This window comes from Amphibalanus amphitrite, unplaced genomic scaffold (genome assembly GCF_019059575.1).
Source record: "Amphibalanus amphitrite isolate SeventyFive unplaced genomic scaffold, NRLGWU_Aamphi_draft 000841F_arrow, whole genome shotgun sequence".
Lineage (NCBI taxonomy): Eukaryota > Metazoa > Arthropoda > Thecostraca > Balanomorpha > Balanidae > Amphibalanus > Amphibalanus amphitrite.
The window spans coordinates 137,132-159,853 of record NW_024882335.1 but is presented as its reverse complement, the minus strand read 5'-3'; the positions used below and the strand labels follow the sequence as shown (position 1 = coordinate 159,853).

The following is a 22,722-nucleotide window of genomic DNA, read 5'->3' as shown; positions in this document are numbered from 1 at the left end:
TCGGGTAAAATGTAGGTATTACACTTTGCACCAAAATGCTTAAAATTCATCAAGTAATAGGGGAAGGTGGGGTAAGACGGCCCAGCGGGGCAAGATGGACCACCAGCCCTCCCGGCTGAACCGCTGCTGGTATCTACTGCTTTATGCACTCACTATGTTTGTTTTCCTTCGTAGCAATGGCCACCTTGAGCTCATGCTGCTAGGATGCATAGTTTTTGAGTTATTGAGAAAAATGTTGTTTTTCGTCAAACCGATCTTATATAAGAGGTCTACGGGTGATTCAATTACGGCGCCTTTCTTGCATGATTAGTTTCTATTTTGCACTTAACTGTGAAGAACAAAGCTATAAACTTAGTTATAGTCACACTTTAGGAAAGGCAAGGTTTTGCAATGTTGGGCTATTTGACATATACATCATGATAATGACAGAATTTAGATTTGGGGCAAGACGGACCACTGTGGTCCATCTTACCCTGTGGTGGTCCATTGTACCCTGCATATGGAAAGTTCTTTTCCAAAACATTGACACAAGTTTAAGTAAGCTAATTTTTCAGGAAGGAGTCTTTGTTGCATGTGAGCCATACATGCAAGTGCTCAGTTAGCATGCATTCATGCCAAACGACAATCAACACACATGTTCCTAGCTTTTAGCTGCACTTCCATCGCACATGAGTAAAGAATAAAGGCTCATTTTGTTGTTTTACCATTCTGGTTACTTTTTCTTACAAGAGTACAGAGCAGAAGTGTAACACACATGAACGGATAGCAGGCACTGCAGGGTGGTCCGTCTTACCCCACGTTTTTTCTTGTCTGAGTTTTTGACATGTCCCTCTTTAACAGCATCCACCACCTAGATGTCTTTAATTTGAAATTTAGTCTTTACACATATCAACAGAGGAAGGATTGAGCATTCCGAAGACTATAAATAATATGAATTACGAGAGCAGTGTAGCAAGATATGCGGCCTCAAACCTTAGCTGGTCCGTCTTACCCCACCTTCCCCTATGACATTGAAATTTGAAAACCTCATGTCGATATCTGCTACCCATATCAACGACGCTACAGGCGCGCAAAATTAAATTTCGCGACCTCTAGACGAGAGCAATACGCTGTTTTTCTGCTAAGCTCTACGACGCCGCGTTTCGAAACGGCAGAGGGGTCGTACCCCCCCCCCCTCCACTGGGAAGGATGGCGAAATGCCGTCCACGGGCGAGGGTTAAATTTTTGAAGTGCAAAGTTCTTATGCGCCGACTCGGGCAACTTTTATAACGGTAATACCTAGGCGTACGCATTCGTGACGCATGCCCAATAAATGTGAATTATTATGTCACATGACATTACGTTACCATATAGTTGTAGAGAAACAACAAGTCTAGTTCAGACAGAATGGCGGTGGCCAATAGGGAACTTGTAGCATTTTCCGCTGATAGTTCGGCTTGATTTCCGGTGATATTTGTGCTCCCGGTACTTATTTGATGTGAACGGATTTTGTTGTTGAGGTCAGAGGTGAGATGAGCATTAAAAAAAACATGGCAAAAATCCATTCACAATATAGCTAAAAAGTAAGAAGTGTGCTCATGGTCGGGAAGAGCAGGGCGAAAAGCAGGGAGCGAGGTAAAAAAATCAGGAGTTATTTTTTAACTATAACGAGGGGGTGAGAGCAAAGAGGGCGAGGAATTTAACCCGTGTACCGACGGGGATCTGCGCCAACTTAGAACCGACGGGGGGAGCGGATGACCGCCCCCCCCCTGAGATCTCGAGAACGAAGCAAGATAGCGACAAGCGGTAAACGGCATGGGATACGCACGGACAAAGTCTACAATTTTTACTAAGGTCATTTTCAGGTCAGGTCAAAGATGACGTCACAGGGGTAAAAAATGTCCAAATGGCGGCGCTACCTACATATGGAGAGTTTTTCTCGAATAACTTTCGAACTAGTACGATAGGAACAAACTAAGGGCATTATCGTGATCCTCTCCGCTCTCGTCAATCCGCATCGATATATATATATATATATATATATATATATATATATATATATATATATATATATATATATATATATATATATATATATATACATATATATATATATATATATATATATATATATATATATATATATATATATGTTGACCTCGAAAGGTCAAGGTCAAAGGTTGACCTCAGGTCACGTGACCTCGAGGTCATCATGTATATCATTCGATGCGCATTGACGAGCGGAACACAATGAGTCCATCCGCGCGGCTGTATCTTGTTCCTGTACGGAGTTATTGGCAAAAAAAACTTTGGTGACCTTTGATGACGTCACATAACCTTACAGCTGCCCAACAGCAAAACAGACCTCAAGGTAGTGAAGGTTGATCGTATGTGAAGTCATGTATGGTTTAGGGTAGAGTGGGGCAAAGCGCCCAGGGCGGGCAAAACGCCCACCCCTCTTATTTGTAAAATGCTCGACTTTTCAAAGAATCCTTGATAGCCATTTTGCAGAACACGCAGGAATCTGTTTGTACTCCCTTTTCTGGTACCACGAGTGGGGTGTTCCGGACGTGAGATAAAGATAACTACATCTGTGACATTTTTAGGAATTACATGCTTTCTTACTGCTAAAACTTTGTCTGATAGAGATTAAAGAAGGCAATGAAATTTCGCCATATCGAACCTGTAGATTTAAGCTATGCTTTGAGCATTTATTTGTTTGCAAGACAATCGTGAGAGTCTTGATTTTGGTGGACATTGTTTTAAATGTGCTGTTGGGGTAGGTAATACGCCCACTTTAGCGTGGGGCAAAGGGCCCATCCTGGGCCAATGGGAGTTATACAGCACGGGCAATAGCGTGAATTTTGGGCTCAAAGTGAGTGGCGGGATACGTTTCTGATGCTCAGGATTCTAATTATATATGATATTTTCTTGTTAGTATCGTCTGAAACGATTTACCTATCGCTAGAACTGATCTACGCTCCCCAAGGCAGTGATAGGCACTGACTGAATGAGGAGCGGGGTGGCGACAGCAGTGTTTAAGATGTTTTTAATGGTGGAATTTGTCGAGTCGAAGTCTAACGAAATGAGAAATGGATGAATGCTACATTATTTTACCAGAGTAACAAAAGTGTGATGAAACGTTCAGGACTGGGCGTTATGCCCCACTCATATGGGCGTTATGCTCTACGGGTGGGGCAAAACGCCCGATTTGTAGTCCTCTTAAATCGGACGACATATCTAAAAAGCTATACATGCCACATGTTTCTGATGTGTTATTCGAAGAAAGCCTAGTTAATGAGCTACCAGATCAGCTACCTGGTTGTCCTTCAAATTTGTTAGATAAAGAGATACCTACTGAGGCTGGAAAGTTAGGGTGGGCGCTTTGCCCCACCCTACCCTATGGGGCCATTCCCACAGGTTTTAGTGGTAAAAACAGGGAGTTGATTTTTCCCCTATTGACTTATAATGGGGAGGTCGAGAAATTGACCTGACCTTAGGTCGTCGATATCAACCCTCGCCCGTAAACGGTGTTTTGCCACCTTCGCCCATGCAGGGGGGGGGTGCGATTCAGGGTTTGAACACCCCCTGGCGTTTGAAAACGGAGCGTCGTAGAGCTTAGCGGAAAAGACCAACGGATTGCTCTCAACGAGATCTCGCGATTGGTGGTATATTTTTTTGGTCCTAGGTCAACATTTGACCTACTTATGACCGGTCAAAGGTCAAATTTTCGGAAAAATCCAACTTTTTCAGATTTCCGCGCCGATTGCGGCAAAACGGTAAGAGATATCGACTTGAAACCTTCACTATCGTGATCCTTGATCAATTATCTATCGTTTGGTGTGTATTTCGATGCCATAACTCTAAAAATGATGCGTTGAAAGCATCGGAAGTCTGCAAGGTCATTTGTGCATTGGGTCACGTCAGGCGCGTGACGTTACTGACCTGACCCTGACCCAAAATGAACTACAAGAAACAACCGACGATGCCTGAAATGGATAGCAAATTCGAATTCAGGGCATCAAAATACCCCGAAATGGCATACAAGTGCAAGAAGTCATTACAGGTCAACCGAGGTCACTGACCTTACCTTGACCTTTAGTAACCTTTGTCAACGGACATTGTGCCAATGTCAAATCAGCCAGTTGTGATTCTAAAACAATCCATCAGTGTGTCAGGTCAATCGGTATTTATACCAATGAGTGAAGCAATCTCCAATTTAGCGTAGGGGAAGCCGGGGGAAGCCCGGCATAGTAAGCTCTTTTTCATTTTTATTACATACCATACGTGCTGTATAAAATGTTGATATCCTGTTAGCTAGCTAAGTTCATTGGCAGTCTCTTCCCAAAAATTTGGTTTCGTGGAATAAGTATAAGGTTGAGAAAATCGAGTTTTAAAAAAGTGTTGATTTTTCTGGGGTAAGCCCGGCATAGGGGTAACGCCGGCCACCTCCCCAGCGCTTTACAACGAGTTGATGAAACCATTATGTGTCTTCCAAATATTAACGGAAAGTGAAATATTAAGGTACTGATTAGCTCTGGACATCTTAGAGTTTATGTCACTACTGGTATTTTAGCTAGCGTCTACTACATATACAGTACAGGTCGATGAAAATCGTGATGCAAAATTGACAAAAAAATGTGTATTTCAAAATTCCTTAAAATGTATTTTTCTTTTTACCTTAATGCATCATATTGCATATCATTCGACTCGGTTGATGAAGAAGAACACAACGACACCATTTTTGAAGCTCTAGCTTCATTGTCTGTCGCATTATCTGCAAAAACGTAGTTTGACCCTAGTTGACCTTAAGTGACATGACTGGCTTTGTCTATGATAACATGTTTATTTTCGAAATTTATCTTTGATCTAGGTGTAAACCAAACCTGCTCAGTACCTATTATCTCATGGAAAACAATGGTTTAGTGGCATTGCTCTCGGTTGGGGGTAAGCTTGGCCACTCGCCCGGGGTTACCCCAATGTGCTAATTTTTATTTTAGAACAGCGATGCTCGAAAAAATGTCACACTTAAGCCAGCCTGCCTCGTCACCCCTCACTACAAACACTTAAACGGTCCTTACATAACATTCGTATAAATATTAGTACTGTATGGTATAACATTAACAGTGCAACATATCTCACTTTTTAGCTAAAAACCCTTAAAATATCATTTTTGCTCTATAACTTTAACAATATGCAATTTTTGTTAGCCTTAACTTTTTTGCTGGCGTTACCTTAGCTGCCACGCTGAAAGGACAAACAGTTGAGCATTTTATTGTGAATAATTTAGCTGGAAACGGGGTGGTCGGGCTTCCCCCGCGCTCGGGCTTCCCCCGGCTTCCCCTAAATCTGGCCGGAGGTTGTTCCCTTAACCTTTATGACGTCATAACTCCGTGACCTGACATGACCTTGACAAAAAATACCAAAAGTTGCGCAAAGGATGCCCCATAGGGTACTGAAAATTTGAGCAGGCTATCTGAAACGGTTCGGCGTGTAGCTAAGAAAAACCTCAGGGGGGGGGGGGTTGCACCCCCTACATGGGCAAGGGTCAAAATTCCGAGACATACAAATTTTAGCTGTTAATGACCTTATAACATCCTGCGACTTTCAAAGGCCTCCGATATCTGCTGTAGCTCTGGCACGGTGACAAAGTTACAAAAAGTGGCTTGAGGCTGGGTCATTGAAAGTGACCTGGTGACCTGACCTTAAAAGTTAGGAGGTTCAAACTTGCACACCATGTGTAAAGTTGATGAGAGATTAGTCGTACCCAATTTCGCGTCGCTATGCGCCGCGGTTTTCCCGCTATCTACGAAAACCTCGGGGGGGGGGGGTCGGATATCCGCCCCCCGTCGGTGCGCGGGTTAAGGACGATCCCAAACTACGTATCGGCACACCCTAAAACACAGAAGCCTCTTTAATCGCATTCCTACAGAAGGGTCTTTCCCCGGCTGGTCGGCCATATTACAGTAATACACCGTTGCACCATGTCTGCCGCCTGCGGCCTGCCTGTGTAGGGGAACCGCTATCTGCTAAGACCGCCCGGGCCCGCTCCCCGCACACAGCCACTGCATGCATGGTCTAAGAGCTTCAAACAAACCCAAAACTTCGCTTTGAATCCCGAGAAATAATCCCAATATACACACTGCCGCACTAACTCCACGCGGGCTGCGACTGCATGAATCGCTCACCTTCCCCGGCCTCCCTCCCCCACTCGTTACGGAAACAGCCGCATGGGTCATGTCATCCAGTGGCCCTCAAAACTCCCTGTGTGCACCCGCGGGCTTTAAGCAATTATTGGGCTGGTTATGCCTTCGCGGCTGGCCCAAGATCACCAGACAGCAGCCGACTAGATGGGATACTGTTCCGCATCTAATCGGTACACTCTCTGATACGTCAGGCCTGCCCCACCTCGGTGGATGGCATGAGTTCGGATTCTGCGCCCAGTAGTACATCGCACAAAATAAGCATCGGTAGTAACGTCAAAAAGCAGTAAAGATGCTTCCCTTTATTTAATCGGCTACTATTTCCCAATTTGTCAGTTCAATGTTGATAGAAAACAGGCGATAATAACGTGTGATAGGTATCAGATCACTATCAGTGTAAAGCAGGGAGCAATCAAAACAATTATTCTCATTCGTCTCAAATCATCGCCACGCAAGGATATAATTGATTTGTATAAGCCGTTTTCACGACGGAATAGCGGGTACCTAATAGATGCCTGTTTGGTCCTTTGATACCTCAGGAATTTTAGTAGTTTCCTTTGATGCCTTAGGAATTGTAGGAGTTCTTTGTAGTAGGTAGTAGGTTTTCTACCTTTCGAATAAGTGGCCCGTTACTTTGCTGTTTTCCTATTAAATATTACATTAATTTATTTTATCTAAGGGTTTGCCACTTACGTAAACCTACATAAAGCGTAAGCACGTTTATGGAATTAGCCTATCTATATACCTAACGCTAGTAGGTATAATGATGAGGAAATATACTGAGCTGCCAGCTGCGGGTGACCGAGCTCTCCCAATTCCACGCTGGCTTGGCTTTGGAGCCAGAGGCGGATCCCGCTCAGAGTTTTTTTTTTTTTGGGGGGGGGGGGCAAACCATAGAAATTTATCGATTCTTTCCATGCATCGTCCATAGGCGTAATGTTAAAATCATGCCGTTTGGGGGGGGGGGCAAATGCCCATTTTGCCCCCCCCCCTGGATCCGCCTGTGTTTGGAGCCGCAGCATGCGGCGGAAGTAAATGTCACTGCTAAGGCGGCGGCGGGTTTGATGCGCTCGGGCACCACCATGGCTGACCGAGCTCTCCCAATTCCACGCTGGCTTGACTTTGGAACCGCAGCAGACGGCCGAAGTCAATGCCACTGCTAAGGCGGCGGCGGATTTGTTACGCCCGGTCACCACCAGGGCGCGCGCAGCGTCGGGCCGGTGAATCAGAAGCCGGGTATCTATAGTTGCCAGGCTGATTTGATCTCTCATAGTCGAAAGGTGGGCTACTAGAACCGAAAATTGACTTGTTTTTAAATAAATAAGCGATTTGATGGCCAAAATTGCCTGGATTACAACTTTTAAAAAAGACTTCAGCATGGGTGTAGGAGCGCCAAAAATATTGGTGAAGGATGTCACCTGAACCCTCGGAGAAGTCACCTGAACCTTCGGAGAAGGTGCAGGACCTTACCGCAGTGGAGGGGGGAGGGGGGGGAATTTCGTCAACTCCTTTTTTCTCGCAAATGTCTCACGCCATTATCATCTAATTAACGCCAACTTTTCAGTACATGCCTAAAATTGAATTTTTAGGTATCCTAGCATACCTTTGGATACCTACCAAAGGTATCCACTATCCAAGCATACCTTTGGAACCTAAAGGTATGCTCCACTGCTCTTTTTTCGTGACCAAAGTCTTACAACTTTCCCACGAGTAAAAACAAGCACAAGCCAATATATTTTGACATTCACGGCATTTACTGAGATTAAAGGGACCCTCCCACCTTAACATTAGTTTTGAGTTGAGATAGCCAAGTTTGCGGCCAGGCTCAGAAACCACCATTTATCCTGGTCGCAACCCCCGCAGCTTTATGGTGTTCAAGAAATTTCTTCCCTTTACTTGCTGGGTGGGACCAGCGTGGTCCCTATCTCGTAACCATTACGGGAATCTGATGACGTCATCAGGCTTTCGAACGTCCGTTAAATGTTTGACTAAAACGTTTTGTAGCACGCGGTGGTATATGCTGCTTTGCGCGCAACAAATGCCGCACTTTCAAATAAAGTCGCTAGGAACAGCGGAGATCCCAAAAAGTAAACAAAAGTAAAAGTCTAATATCTTGAAAACCGGTGAATATTTTTCGATGAAATTTGGAAGATATTCGTTTTTGCTCTTTCTGAACCGAGCGACATCACTTTCATGCCAATTCATTAACTTTTTTGAAGGTGGGAGGGTCCCTTTGACGGAAATTTCTGAGTATGAGCGGCCGGCCGCGGTCACGGTTCTGCGACGCTTATATCTCAGCAACCACTTGACCGATTTACACGCGGTAATTTTTGTACGGTAGCTTCATTCCTTCTACCAAGTATTGGACTATTCCCGATGCATGTGGGTGACCCCTTATGCACGTGCCACGTGCAAAACGAAGAGGTGTCACTTTTGTAATTGTTGCAATATCTCGGTAACTACTTGGCCGATTGCGCTGAAAGTTGGCATGTAGGTAGGCACCCACTAGGCAATGCATAATTTGCATATCCATGTGCCAGAGTTGGGGTGCTGCTGCACGTGCGCACGTGCAGGGGTCGATTCCAGATCTCGACAATGGCTGGACCGATGGCGCTCAAATTTGGTAAACAGTTAGGAACCGGTTAGTAGGGTGCCGTGCAAAAGTCAGTTGGGACCCATTTTGCACGTGCGCACGTGCAGGGTGCCGCTTCCAGATCTCGAGAACGCTGAACGACTGGGCCGATTGTGCTCAAATTTGGCACATCGCTAGAGACCGGTTAGTAGGGTGCCGTGCACAAGTCAGCTGGAGGTACCCCGTCGAAATTTCGCACGTGCAAAGCTCACCCTCTCGCTCGCTCCGTTAGTCGCCCCAAAAGGCGTTATACTGGTTTATTAAATGGCGTGAATTGTGAAGAAGGTGGGCATAACACTTCATAACTGATAGGATGGGGTAATTGGGTACCTGTTGCCGTTTTAGCAATAGCCTTTTTGTTGAACCCAGTCGTTCTAGCATTGGTGAAGACCCTCACCTGCATTGCTCAAGATTGGTGAAGGATCCTTCACCATCTAAAACTTTGGTGAAAGGTATCCTTCACCAAAGAGATACGTTGCTACACCTATGGACTTCAGTTGTAAGGTTTCTAAGGCTTTAAAGGGTTGGTACTTTCCAGGTATCAAATAGGTTCCACCGCGAAAGTTCCGTCATGAAAACGGCCATAATGTACCTATGCAGTTATATACCTATGCAGTATTTCCGTACAGGGTGGACAAAAAAAAAGATGGAAACATCTTGAGCTCGCATAAAACATGTGTTCCGTACAAACTTGTCGCCATTTTCCTATTTTCTTCAAAATGTCGGCTTTGCAGTGGGTTTCTTGACTTTCATCTGTATCTCTTTCTGATTCACTGTCTGACGGTATTTTAGTGTCGGTGTTATTTGACGTTTGTTGAGCTGTCTCTCCGTCCGTTTCCGTCGGCCGGGCGCGGCGGTCCAGCCCATGTGTAACCGTGGCCGTGGTGCGCCAGCCTCGCTTTCCGAACCAGTTTTAGTTGTCACCCGAGTGTCGCCAGGGAAGGACCTGACTGATATCCTCTCCCCGGCATCGAACGAATTTAGCTATGGCCGACAACTGCAAGTATCGAAACCCGATTACCGAACACGAACCCGAACTCGAAAGCGAAACGAACCGAACTCTGCAACAACATGTATTATTGCATGCAGGCGACTGGGAATGACACTAAACGAGAGAACATTTCGTGGAAATTCATGATGACATCACTCTCATGACTCATCTGCTTCCTCTCGTACACAGTCTCTCACAGCAAATGCTCAAAGTGGCCACCTTCGTCAGACAGCCACATAGCGACCCGCCTGGCGGCTGACGCGATAGCACGACATGTCCGCTGATATATGGCTCACAAAGCCTGGGTGATCGCTCCCTTCTGGTCACAAAGGCTAACTGGACGTTCCCCGTAGACGTGGCCCTAAGATGATTCCACAGGAATTTCTGTTGAAATACCGGATATATTGCAGCGTAGCAGATATGCAACGAGTATTTTTTTTTAATTCGTATATGATGCTAAGTCATATACAATTACAAAAGATACGATTGATACACCTAAGTCATATACGAAAATACGAGATTTTTTACCAGATTGAAGTGTGACGGAACTGACTGCCTGCTGTTTCACAGCTACATAGCCCAAGAGTCGTTTATAAGTTTCACCATCTAAGCCAAAAAAAGCAATTGATGCGGACAATATCAGGATATATAGATGTAGATGTTTTATTTCCACCTCAGTAGTTAAAATTTCACATGGCTAGAATAACTCAAGGAAGACTAGACTTTTTGAAGTGGTTTCGGTTCGAGAATTATCCTTAAATATGGCTGCCAATGTAAGGCTGAAAATAAGATCAATTACACTAACAGATATACAGCAGCACTGTTTCCGCCGCAGGTCCCTGTTTTACTCGAAAACGCGCTCGCTGCTAACTTGAATTTATTGTAAAGCAACGAAACGGTTTTCGGAAACAAAGGAAAACAAACAAAACATGCTAACATTTAACCCGCGCCCTGCTGGGGGGGGGGGGTGTTTGAACACCCCCCCTTGTGGTTTTTCGCGAATATCTCAAAAACGGCGGCGCGGAGCGCCGCCGTTTTTGGTACACCTTATCATACATCAATTCTACACATGTTGTGAAAATTTCAGACCAAGGTCATTCAAGGTCAGGTCACCAGGTCACTTGAAGTGACCTCACCTCATAAAAAGTTTCAATGTCTGTCATAGCTACACCGAGTGACCGATCGCTTTGAAATTTTCAGCGATTGCTAAGAGCAATAGCATGTACAAAATGTATATCTCAGAATTTTGATATCGATGACCTAAGGTCAGGTCAATTTTGCGACCTCCCCATTATAAGTCAATGGGAGAAAATTGAAATGCGCCTATTTTGGACGAAAGACATTATAAACACTCCCAAACACCGAATTACAAGTGGTTTAGACACACAAAACATGAAAATGGTGTCCGTGACCCTTGTTTATGCCCTGAGGTCATCTTAGGTCACGAATGTTATCTAACAGTTTTTCGCAAATAACTTTTGATATAGGCATGCTAGAGCGATGAAAACGCCTTAGATGTGTTCAGCTCGACGATACGGATCGACTGATATGCAACATGACCCTTACCGGTCAGGTCATGACCTTGACCTGAGGCCAAATTTTCAAGTTGACCTTTCAAGGTCAAGTTATAGTTCATTCGATGCGTCTTGACGAGAGGAACACGATGCCGGTAAAAGTAAGCTCGTACAAGGCTTGGATCAAAAGTTATTGCAGAAAACCTGTTTCCGAAAAAAATCGGCTATTTTTGCAGTTTTTGCCCCCTGCAGGCAAAACCGTTGACGTTAGGTCAAATCTGAGAGAAATACTCAGAAAGGGCGTTAATAGGGCTATCGAATGCGCTTTTCCGCGGCGCTGTAGCTCTACTGGTTCCCGAGTTATGCGTTGGCTTCTTGGAAATTTTCGACATTTGACCTGGAAATCGGCGAAATTTTGCCTTCAATGACCTCTGGTGACCTGACCTTTGACCTGACCAAAAATTGAAAGAAGTGATTTCGTCATTATTTTTGACGCTCTTTCGAACCCCGCCTTCCGCGTATCGCTACGTGGCCCAGGAGCCGAGTTACAAGGGGGGGTGTTCAAACACCCCCCCCAGCAGGGCGTGGAAATCCAGGACCCCCAGCCGGGCGCGGGTTAAATCAACCGAGGTAATGCCTTTAAAGACAAACAAATACAAAGAGCATTAAGACAAATATCAGACGGGGAAGATGAAACGATACAAAAAGATGCACATTTTAACATGCCTTACCGAGTTTTCTTCCCATGTGACTGCATCCCACGACGACAGCGCGCCACTCTCATCGACACATCAAGGCACACATGGGCACACTGCGCCAGACTGGGCGCTCCGGCAGCTTGTTTGTTTGTTTGTTTTGTTGGGTTAGGCCCTTTCGGTCGACAAGACCATTGCAGAGCCGGAAGGATGATAGGAATTAGGGGGAGACATTGGTCTGGGCAGGTACCCTAGTGAGTCGCCGGGGCTGAGCCCGTCCAGAGGACAGGCCACCCAGCCCCAAGGCACTCACTGCACCCGGCTACGGGGTGCGCTCCCTCGGGAGCAGCGCGGCGGTGCCGCTCCAAGGGAGCAGCCCGCATGAGATGAAGTTGCCTGTCCAGCCCGGAGGGGGGGGGGGGGGTTGCGGCGTGGAGGAGAAGGATTTCAGTATCCTGAGGATAGAAGCACGGAAAGGTGTCCGGCAGCTGCGCGCCCCGGGTCGGCCCGGTCACATGGTACCGCCCGGGGGTCATCACGTGGGTCACGTGGCGCTGCCCACAACCAATCACAAAGGCGGCTCCCTGACCGCAGCCACCACTGCAGCAGCGCCCAACCGCCGAACAAAGACAAAGACATCTTGAGAACGAAACGAAAAGGCACAAAAGCACAAAACACAAAAAATGAAAATGAAAACATAAAAATTACGCGCACATCCAACGAGAACACTCTTTTCACAGTGAAAACAAATCTTCACAGCGCATCGCAGGCACATCGCAAGCTCTGAGTTCAAGGTTTATTGTTCGATGCCAATTATTGTCAGGCTAGTCTCGCGAGGATCCCAGCACCATTACTATCCCTAGCAAGACCACAAGTGGCACCAGGACGAGCAGAATGGGGGCAGCCTCGCCAGTACTTGTCTCCGTCTCCTCGGAGACGGAGACAAGTACTGGCGAGCGGTCGGTCTGACCGGCCGGCGGCCACCTGGGCCAGGGCCGAGGCTCGGCAAGGGTCACCTTCAGCAGCTGGTCACAGGTGTACTGGTACACGCGGATCGAGTCCAGCGCAGCCTCCGACTCTCCCGGCTCCAGCTGCGCCACCACCAGCAGCGGGCCAGCCTGGGGATGAAGAGGGACCAGCAGGCGGCGGCCGCCCTCCTCTGTGCGGAACAAGACGCGGTTCGTGCGCCAGTCCATCACGGTCAGAGTGGCGTTCGATAGGTAGGCGTCGAGCTGCAGACAGCCAGACGCCTGGAGGTCTAAACACGGTGTACGAAGACGGGAGGTGAGCGTACGCTGTCCTCGTGCTCGGTACGTGGTCAGGAAGACCCCTTGAGGACGGATGTCGGACGTCCGTAGCCGCTCGCTCCTCTCCCACTCCTGGTCCGTGTCTGTGTTGTATTCGTTGTCCAAGCGCATGTTGAAGTCCGCACACTCGGCGGCGAAGTCGCACTTGAGGTAGGCTTGTCCGGCGAGCGGCTCACAGCGCGGTGTGTTTACCCAGCTGCCGTTGCGATGGCACACGCTCCAGGACACCCCCAGCACCGTCTCAGAGGGCGCGTAGCCCGGAGAACACGTATAGTAGGCACGGTCCAGGTACGCGTTTCCGGATACGCGTGTTGCTTGACCGAAGGCAATGACATCTGGCTCTCCGCAGTCAACGCGATCTTCGCATCGCGGTCCGAGAAAACCAGGTGGGCAAAGACAAAGGTGGTGCTTGAGTGTGACACTGGTGCACGTGCCTCCGTTGAAGCAAGTGTCCTCATCACAGGCGGACGTCCGTCCCTGCAGCTGATCGCATGTCTCGTTGAACACAAGTATCTGTGTTACGGCGAGACGGCTGCTGGGGCCGTCGGGATCACTGGCAGTGAGAGTCATCTGTCCAGACCCGGTCAAGCTCACCACCACATCTCTCCAGCCGCTGATGGAGCCGGTTTCAAGCAGATCTTCGTGGTGTCCGCTGTCTCTCAGGAAGGACACTGACAACTGGAAGCCCTTGTTGTGCAGTCGAATGATTGCACAACCCTGGTCAGTGAGTGAGATTCTAGGCGACGTGATGCTCAGCATGATCAGGTCCATCCTCGTGCGGGTTATACTGGTAGTGACCAGCATCCGAGCGTGTTCTTCAGGTTGGGTCCCAAAAGCTCTTGCGTATGCCCCACTGTCTTCTTCTGTGAAGCGTTGACGACTCCACTGAGCCTGATCATGGATGTCGTCAGTCACCTTGTACCCATCGAGGTCAGGCAGCGTGAAGTCGGCATCGCCCATCTCCCATTCCTCCGGATGGCAAACGAAGGCCGGCTGATCGAGAAAGTCCTGTCCGGGTAGCCCCGACGCCACGAACCGCTCCGTCCGGATCAGGTTGATGCGGTCCGCGTACTCTCCGAGAGCGGCCATCTGGGTCTCGTTGTCGCGCGGTGAGTGTAGAACCCAGCTGCTGCGCGATCCTGACACGACCCTCTGCAGCACGGCACTCGTGTCGGCGGCGCGGTAGACGGGCGCTCCGGAGCTGTATTCGTTCGTGACCTGGAACTGACCGGCCAGCAGCGCTAGTCTCGGGTGGTGTTCGCCCAGTCCGGTCAGACGCCAGGTGAGCGTGCTGCAGTCGTCCCACTGGCGTCGGCTGGGGACCGCCCTCAGTTCGGCGTCCGTCTCGCGCAGCCCGCCAAGACAGTCACGAGTACGCCAACCGCCGGCAGGACCTTCCCATGGCTGAGCTCCAGCAGACAGCTCGGCGATCGGGCGATCTCCCGTCAGAAGGTCCTCATCATCGCCGACGTCGAGGATGAGCCATCGCCGTGGCTCCAGCGGGCCGGCAATCATGGGCTCGTAGGTCAGCAGCAAGGGCCTGCTGGAGTGTCTCCAATGACTGACACTGGCGCTGTGATTAGGGAAGTATATTCCTTCGGTGTCCCACAGAGCGGGCAGTAGACTGGGAGATAGCTCCGCACCGAATCCAGTCAGCTGAAGCACCTCATCTCTAGTACTGTTTGGTATTGGGGATGGAGCCCCACTACCCAGCCCACACAGGATAGCCGTTATCTGCACTTGCATCTTCACGATTATCGTCCGCATCTTCTTTTATCCTCCACTCTGAAAAATAAAGGCGCACATTCACTGAGATGCCACGCGCATTCGATGCATCACATCACTCAATAAATCATCCAGTAAAATCACTGTTAATTGAACACAAGTAATTCATTACTGACCGCCGTCACAGGCCCACAGTATAAGCACTGGTGTTCACTGCTACACGTTGTGTGCGAGACTGACAGCCTAAGACATTGACAGGCGAACTACGAGAGATACCGGAAATAGACAGCGATAGCGACGTAGCAGCGGTACACCACCTCCGCTTGGCTTTCAGAAGCACCGGTGTCTGCATGACGCAGTACTGTGGTATCCGGTTCCAGAAACGTCATGATTGTGGAATAAAAGGCCTCCTGGCTCCTTTCTTATTAAAATCTGTGCATGGATGTAGCTACAAAGCATCGTTTTTCATACCACACTTGTCTGAGAGCTTCCCTGCTCGATTGTCTGCAAACCTTTGAAAGAAAGGGTTCTGCAAAACTAATTAACGTTTTCACATCCACCACCGCCGTGGCCAGCCTTGAGCCTGTCGTTGACGCTGTGGGCTGTTTCAACTCTCACGGCCGCTGGCGCTCGTCACCAATTTGAGGGCCAGCTCTCTACTGCAGGCGTGAAAACAGAGGTATGGGTAGTCTAGTCTTGTCCGACCGACACGTCGGCCGATAGGATATCGGCGACTGAAGCGTCCCCTGACATCGGACAGGTGGCGCCATGCAGCGGGAAACTGTCGAGGCCTCCAAACGGTATCCGTGACATGGTAGCATCCAGCTGCAGGCCCTTGCGCACTTGTTTAGAGCATTCCGAGCGGAGTCGACGCTGCGGTACCGGTCGCTGACTGAGCACGTCAGCTGACGCCGCCAACTACCCGTCCATCAAAGGCCCTTTTGTCCATTGATGCGCTTTGAGTGCCACGACAGCTGCGATGCATTCCAAAAGCCGGCAGACACCCTGCGCTCGCTAAAGCTAGCCATTACTAGCCGTTTTTACTTCCTTTAGGACAAGCCCATCCGCATCCCCCTTCATTGTCTGGACTGACGGTTTCCCCACCGAGGCAAGCGGTCGTGGGGGCAGGTCCTCGTTGGACTGCACTTTTTTCCTTTCCGGGGTGACCGTTTGAGCGACAGGGCGAGCTGTCCCAAAAGGTGTTGTCCCAGTCGGGGCGACCTCTGCCGCTGCGGCGCACTGTCGTTGCCCGCACAGCCCAATGTCTGCGTCCTATTCTGTCATCTCATAGCTCTGAAATGGTTTTGTAAAACCGAGTTCTTGCAGCCTTTAGGTGGTAAATCTGTCATACGAGACGGCTGCGTTCATACGCCAAGAGACGTGTCTGCCGTTCCGGCACATCCATACAATCCTTCTCTTGCCTTCAGCACTTAACTCACTCGCTAGGAGTGGCAGCTGCATGGGATAAAAGGCTAACGTTTCATATATTTAAGGACGTGTGATAGGACAGCAGTATCGGGGGCACATCAACTTAGTCCGCTTTGACAGTCTGGTGAACCGTCCAGTTTCAGGATCACTTCTGTGTTGAATTTTGTGATGTGAACTGAAGAGCATTATGCTTGTACGTACGTAAGCATTCCGTCCAGCTCTCTATAGCTTTGCACTATAAGTGTGTCTGTTGTCTGATTGCTTAAGTAGGTACTCTGTGGGCTTCGAATAGGATGTTTTTCGCACCACCATCATTCAATGCTTGATGCATGGTTTGATCTATTGTTATGAAAAACGCCTCACAAAACAGTTATAAACCGTGCGTCAGTTAAGTCATGGCCAGTATCTACTTTTTGTGACCAATATATTGCGCCCTCAGCCATAGCCTATAAAAGCTTTGACCTCAATTATACCCACATTGTCGAGCATTTTAACAAATCGTTGACTTTGTGCTTAGATTAATCGTTTTCTTAGCATAATAATAAAAGTGTTGAGTGAACATGACACAATGACACATCCTTTATGTAGGATATAGATAAACAGCAAGTTTGGCCTGATAAGTAACTTATATGCCAGCAAGAAGCATTGTTGCAAGTTTGATGGATTTGAGCTTATTTTAAGTTGGTTGGTTTCTGGCTTTCGAACCACCACCAATTCTTGTATTTGGGCCCGTCACCGAGCAGTGCAGTGGCGAGCACATTGTTCGATTTAACACAGTCAGATTAAATTTTGTGACATACAAATAATAATTTTGTACCACGTTTGTCAAGACTATCATATAGCGCGCTACTTGAAATTCAAAATGGGACCATTGTCTGGTTTCAATAGGGGCTCTGTGAGTCTGTAGAGCCATGAGCCCTTTCACTGCAGCCAACGGCGTTATGGAAAATAATCTAACATATTTGCTTTATCGGCAAGTGTGTGCCTGGTCTCGTCCAAGCTATTATGAGACATGCAATTAACTTCAGACAGTGTCACTACTCGTAAGCTCAGCCAGCCACATTCTAACCAACAGCCGCTTACTCAATTACTCAGCGGAGCGAGGAGGGGAGGGTAGAGGGAAGGGGAAAAAGGCCGGCGCGGCGATGATCTACAATTCAAATGCTGGATGTGAGAAATCCATCATGCATTCATGTAGGTATGCTCACTGGCGGATCCAGACTTGCGTTTTGGGGGGGGGGGGGGCCAACTCCTGCAAGTAACCAAACCTAGGGTACCCCCAAATCCTGTTTTCTCATCGGATTTAGGCCACTTATTTTTTCGTCACAGCCCTGAAACGATATTTTTTTAAACTAAAAATAAAAAAATATAGAAATGGTAGCCCACCCAACCCGAGCCTAAATACTACTTTGAAAACACTTCAAATTGCTTTTGTCGACCAATTAGCCCGCTCCGGGTCGGTACGTGGCGCAGCCTTCGCGGGCTGGGAGGTGTCGGTTGGACCCCCTGCCGTTCGGCCCCTGATTAAGCTAGAGCTCGCGGAAAAAAAACAGGCGTGTTGCCCGTGAGTGACGAGACGAAGCCGATGATACCCGATTTTAAGGTCCTTGGTCATTGGTTGACCTTCCAGGGCGGTGTTTCACGGTCGTGCTGACAGCCGCTGACAGCGCATTCTGCGAGCTAAGGTCAGCCTTCGGTAGTGTTGTGGGTATAAGCTTGTTGATGTCTCCATTGAAACCAAAAGTGCCATCAGCGCTGGCAGCGGCTGGCAGCGTGCCGTGAAACACCGCCCAGGTCAGGTCACAGACCCAAAAGACGGGAAAATCAGGACCTGTCAGAACCTCCTAAAGTAAGGCTGTAATACGTTTTTTTGTGCTGATCACAAATTTCATGTTAGTTTGGATCATAGATAATGTCTTCATGCGTTTAGGCCATGTCGGGGCAGGTCAGGTCAGATCAACCAGTAGGGGTACTTATGGGCGTCCGTATAGCAGGTGTCCACTACCACTGGCAGCTACGTAACATGATACGAAGGCATCAAAACTACTTCGTAAATGTTCAAATGGCTGCAAAATGCTAAATTCAAAATCAGCTAAACGAAACTATCCTAGAAACATGTTAAACTCGGAAAAGTGCACCGAGGTCATCAAAGGTCAATGACCTGACTTGACCGTAAGGTGACATTGGCATCCGCCCTAATGCGTGGGAGCAACATCATATCACATGTTTGAGCGTTTTAAACCACGAAAAGACTATAAAAGCGCGGATAATGTGAGCCGACATACGCCGAATCGCTATTCCGGCCAAACATGGCCTCCAACATGGCCAAACAGTCTCGAGAAATAGGCCACAAGTCAAAGTTCACTTGGGTCAGGGTCATGAAATTTTCAGAATTTGTCACCATGAGGGTACTAAAGTTTCGTCGCGATCGGCTTCATGATACCTTACACGATAACTTCACACGTCGATCGAGAGTTAAAGCATGGATGAAGGAGAACCTGGGGATGAAGGTTCTTTCATTCATGGTTAAAGTGTGCAATAAGAACTTCTTGGGTGAAGACAAGACCAACACTTTTATCAAGCTCACAGATTTTTAATGATACGGTATTTTCTCTACCTACTACGCCCTTCTCACATTCATTTTTCTTAAGTGTTTTTGGGGACAAAAAATATATGTTGTTCCCCTTTCAGGCTTGGGGGCATGACCCCGTGGCCCCCCTGGATCCGCTAGGCCGAAACTAACTAGGTCGTTTTCAAACGGTCTGATATTTCAGGTCATAGTTTGCAAACGGCCGGTGTTTTCAGGTAGTTTCATATGGCCTGACTGGGCCAGGCCGTTTGCAAACGGACTGAATTTTCATACGGCCTGTAACATATATTCAGATTTCGACATCTGTCGTAGCATCAAATGCTGATGTGGCGCACTCAAAAGCCGGAATTGGTCCTTGGATGCCGTAAGGACCCTTTTAAGAAATAAGTGACCCGACTGACCCTTAGAGATTGGCCTGAGCTGTTACCGAAATAAGTCTTTTACCGTTTCGCAGGAAGGGACAAAAAGGTCCCTCATATGCTTCTTGTGCAATTACGAAACAAAACAATTTTTTCAACGAAAACTCAGTGAGTTTTCCTAAAAAATTATTGCGCATATTTCGTGAATGAAAAGTTGCGGGTCATGTCAGGTCAGGCTGCCACAGCAAGTTTGTTAACTTGACAGCTCAATCGATATTTATGCAATAAGACCTTCTCGGGTGACGATAAGACATGACGACACTTTATGAAGGAAGCTAGTAAAGTAAACCCGGTAGTTTCTCCATAGGCGCGGGAACCGGGGGGAGGGGGCAGTGGTGGCAGCTTGCCCCCCCCCCCCCCAACTCTGGGGCCGTGCGGGCGGTGCCCCCACAACTTTCAGACAGAATACCGCTCCTTTTTGCAAATGTTTTCTTTTTTTGTTGAAAAAGCCAAGGGATGAAAAATAAGCGGCCTAAAACCGGCGAGAAAACTATATTTGGGGGATCCTAGGTTGATCTCTATCATGGTGTGACCCCCCCCCCCCCGTCTAAAAGTAGTTCCCGCGCCCCTGGGTTTCTCTACGCTATTGAATCACGCTGCTGATTCTAGTAAGTATCTACTACACAACCTTCTCACATTAATTTTTCTTCGAGCGTTGCGTTTTGGGGGGCCAAAAGATATGTTGGCCCCCTCTTTCAGGCTTTTTGGGCCCATGGCCCCGGTGGCCCCCTTGAATCCGCCAGTGGGGGCGGTGCCCCCACAACTTTCAGACAGAATACCGCTCCTTTTTGCAAATGTTTTCTTTTTTTGTTGAAAAAGCCAAGGGATGAAAAATAAGCGGCCTAAAACCGGCGAGAAAACTATATTTGGGGGATCCTAGGTTGATCTCTATCATGGTGTGACCTCCCCCACCCCGTCTAAAAGTAGTTCCCGCGCCCCTGGGTTTCTCTACGCTATTGAATCACGCTGCTGATTCTAGTAAGTATCTACTACACAACCTTCTCACATTAATTTTTCTTCGAGCGTTTTGGGGGGCTAAAAGATATGTTGGCCCCCTCTTTCAGGCTTTTGGGGGGCCATGGCCCCGGTGGCCCCCCTGGATCCGCCAGTGGGGGCGGTGCCCCCACAACTTTCAGACGGATTACCGTCCTTTTTTGCAACTGTTTTTTTTGTTGAAAAAGCCAAGGGATGAAAAATAAGTGGCCTAAAACCGGTGAGAAAACTAGATTTGGGGGGACCCTAGGTTGATCTCTATTATGGTGTGCTCCCCCAGTCTGAAAGTAGTTCCCGCGCCCCTGACTTTCTCTACGCTATTGAATCACGCTGCTGATTCTAGTAGGTATTTACTACGCAACCTTCTCACATTAATTTTTCTCCAAGCGTTTTGGGGGGGGCCAAAAGATATGTTGGCCCCCCCTTTCAGGCTTTTGGGGGGGGGGGGCCATGGCCCCGGTGGCCCCCCCCCTGGATCCGCATTCTGTCATCTCATAGCTCTGAAATGGTTTTGTAAAACCGAGTTCTTGCAGCCTTTAGGTGGTAAATCTGTCATACGAGACGGCTGCGTTCATACGCCAAGAGACGTGTCTGCCGTTCCGGCACATCCATACAATCCTTCTCTTGCCTTCAGCACTTAACTCACTCGCTAGGAGTGGCAGCTGCATGGGATAAAAGGCTAACGTTTCATATATTTAAGGACGTGTGATAGGACAGCAGTATCGGGGGCACATCAACTTAGTCCGCTTTGACAGTCTGGTGAACCGTCCAGTTTCAGGATCACTTCTGTGTTGAATTTTGTGATGTGAACTGAAGAGCATTATGCTTGTACGTACGTAAGCATTCCGTCCAGCTCTCTATAGCTTTGCACTATAAGTGTGTCTGTTGTCTGATTGCTTAAGTAGGTACTCTGTGGGCTTCGAATAGGATGTTTTTCGCACCACCATCATTCAATGCTTGATGCATGGTTTGATCTATTGTTATGAAAAACGCCTCACAAAACAGTTATAAACCGTGCGTCAGTTAAGTCATGGCCAGTATCTACTTTTTGTGACCAATATATTGCGCCCTCAGCCATAGCCTATAAAAGCTTTGACCTCAATTATACCCACATTGTCGAGCATTTTAACAAATCGTTGACTTTGTGCTTAGATTAATCGTTTTCTTAGCATAATAATAAAAGTGTTGAGTGAACATGACACAATGACACATCCTTTATGTAGGATATAGATAAACAGCAAGTTTGGCCTGATAAGTAACTTATATGCCAGCAAGAAGCATTGTTGCAAGTTTGATGGATTTGAGCTTATTTTAAGTTGGTTGGTTTCTGGCTTTCGAACCACCACCAATTCTTGTATTTGGGCCCGTCACCGAGCAGTGCAGTGGCGAGCACATTGTTCGATTTAACACAGTCAGATTAAATTTTGTGACATACAAATAATAATTTTGTACCACGTTTGTCAAGACTATCATATAGCGCGCTACTTGAAATTCAAAATGGGACCATTGTCTGGTTTCAATAGGGGCTCTGTGAGTCTGTAGAGCCATGAGCCCTTTCACTGCAGCCAACGGCGTTATGGAAAATAATCTAACATATTTGCTTTATCGGCAAGTGTGTGCCTGGTCTCGTCCAAGCTATTATGAGACATGCAATTAACTTCAGACAGTGTCACTACTCGTAAGCTCAGCCGGCCACATTCTAACCAACAGCCGCTTACTCAATTACTCAGCGGAGCGAGGAGGGGAGGGTAGAGGGAAGGGGAAAAAGGCCGGCGCGGCGATGCTCTACAATTCAAATGCTGGATGTGAGAAATCCATCATGCATTCATGTAGGTATGCTGGCGAAATGAAATGTACCTACCTAATTTACACATTACACCGTCCTACAGCTTAGGTATGCTGGTGAACTAAAATGTACCTAATTTACACATATCCTACACGCTTAGGTATGCTGGTGTGGTGAACTAAAATGTATGCACCTAATTTCAAGCTATCTCAGGCTACGCCTTCCGTTTATTGAAAATGCGGCAAAAGTGACGCTTCAGTGTTACCGTCGCATCGCAAACAGAACTATAGGTATAACCACTTGAAACATGCCGAGCTCCGACTTTAAAGGTCTCACAGTCAAACATACCTTTCCTATTTCATCAGAAGAACTGCCGTCGGATTTCCGTTGGGACGGTTACAAGGCAGGGCGCGGCTGACTCGACCTGCAGCTCCCGGCGAACTGGCGCCCTCCAGCGCAA

At 47.7% G+C, this 22,722-nt stretch overlaps 1 protein-coding gene across 1 annotated transcript; it reads right to left on the bottom strand.

Annotated features, from left to right (window-relative positions):
• Positions 1-12,421: 12,421 nt before the first annotated feature.
• On the bottom strand, positions 12,422-22,722 carry LOC122366952. Its single transcript, XM_043339640.1, has 2 exons — positions 22,611-22,722; positions 12,422-15,106 (listed from the first exon to the last, which is right to left on the bottom strand). The coding sequence occupies exon 2, from the start codon at positions 15,086-15,088 to the stop codon at positions 12,839-12,841; it is 2,250 nt and encodes a 749-aa protein (XP_043195575.1). The 5' UTR covers positions 15,089-15,106; positions 22,611-22,722; the 3' UTR covers positions 12,422-12,838.

Excerpts from the sequence above, each read along its gene's own strand:
- LOC122366952 (XM_043339640.1), bottom strand. The coding sequence starts at position 15,088 with ATGCGGACGATAATCGTGAAGATGCAAGTGCAGATAACGGCTATCCTG.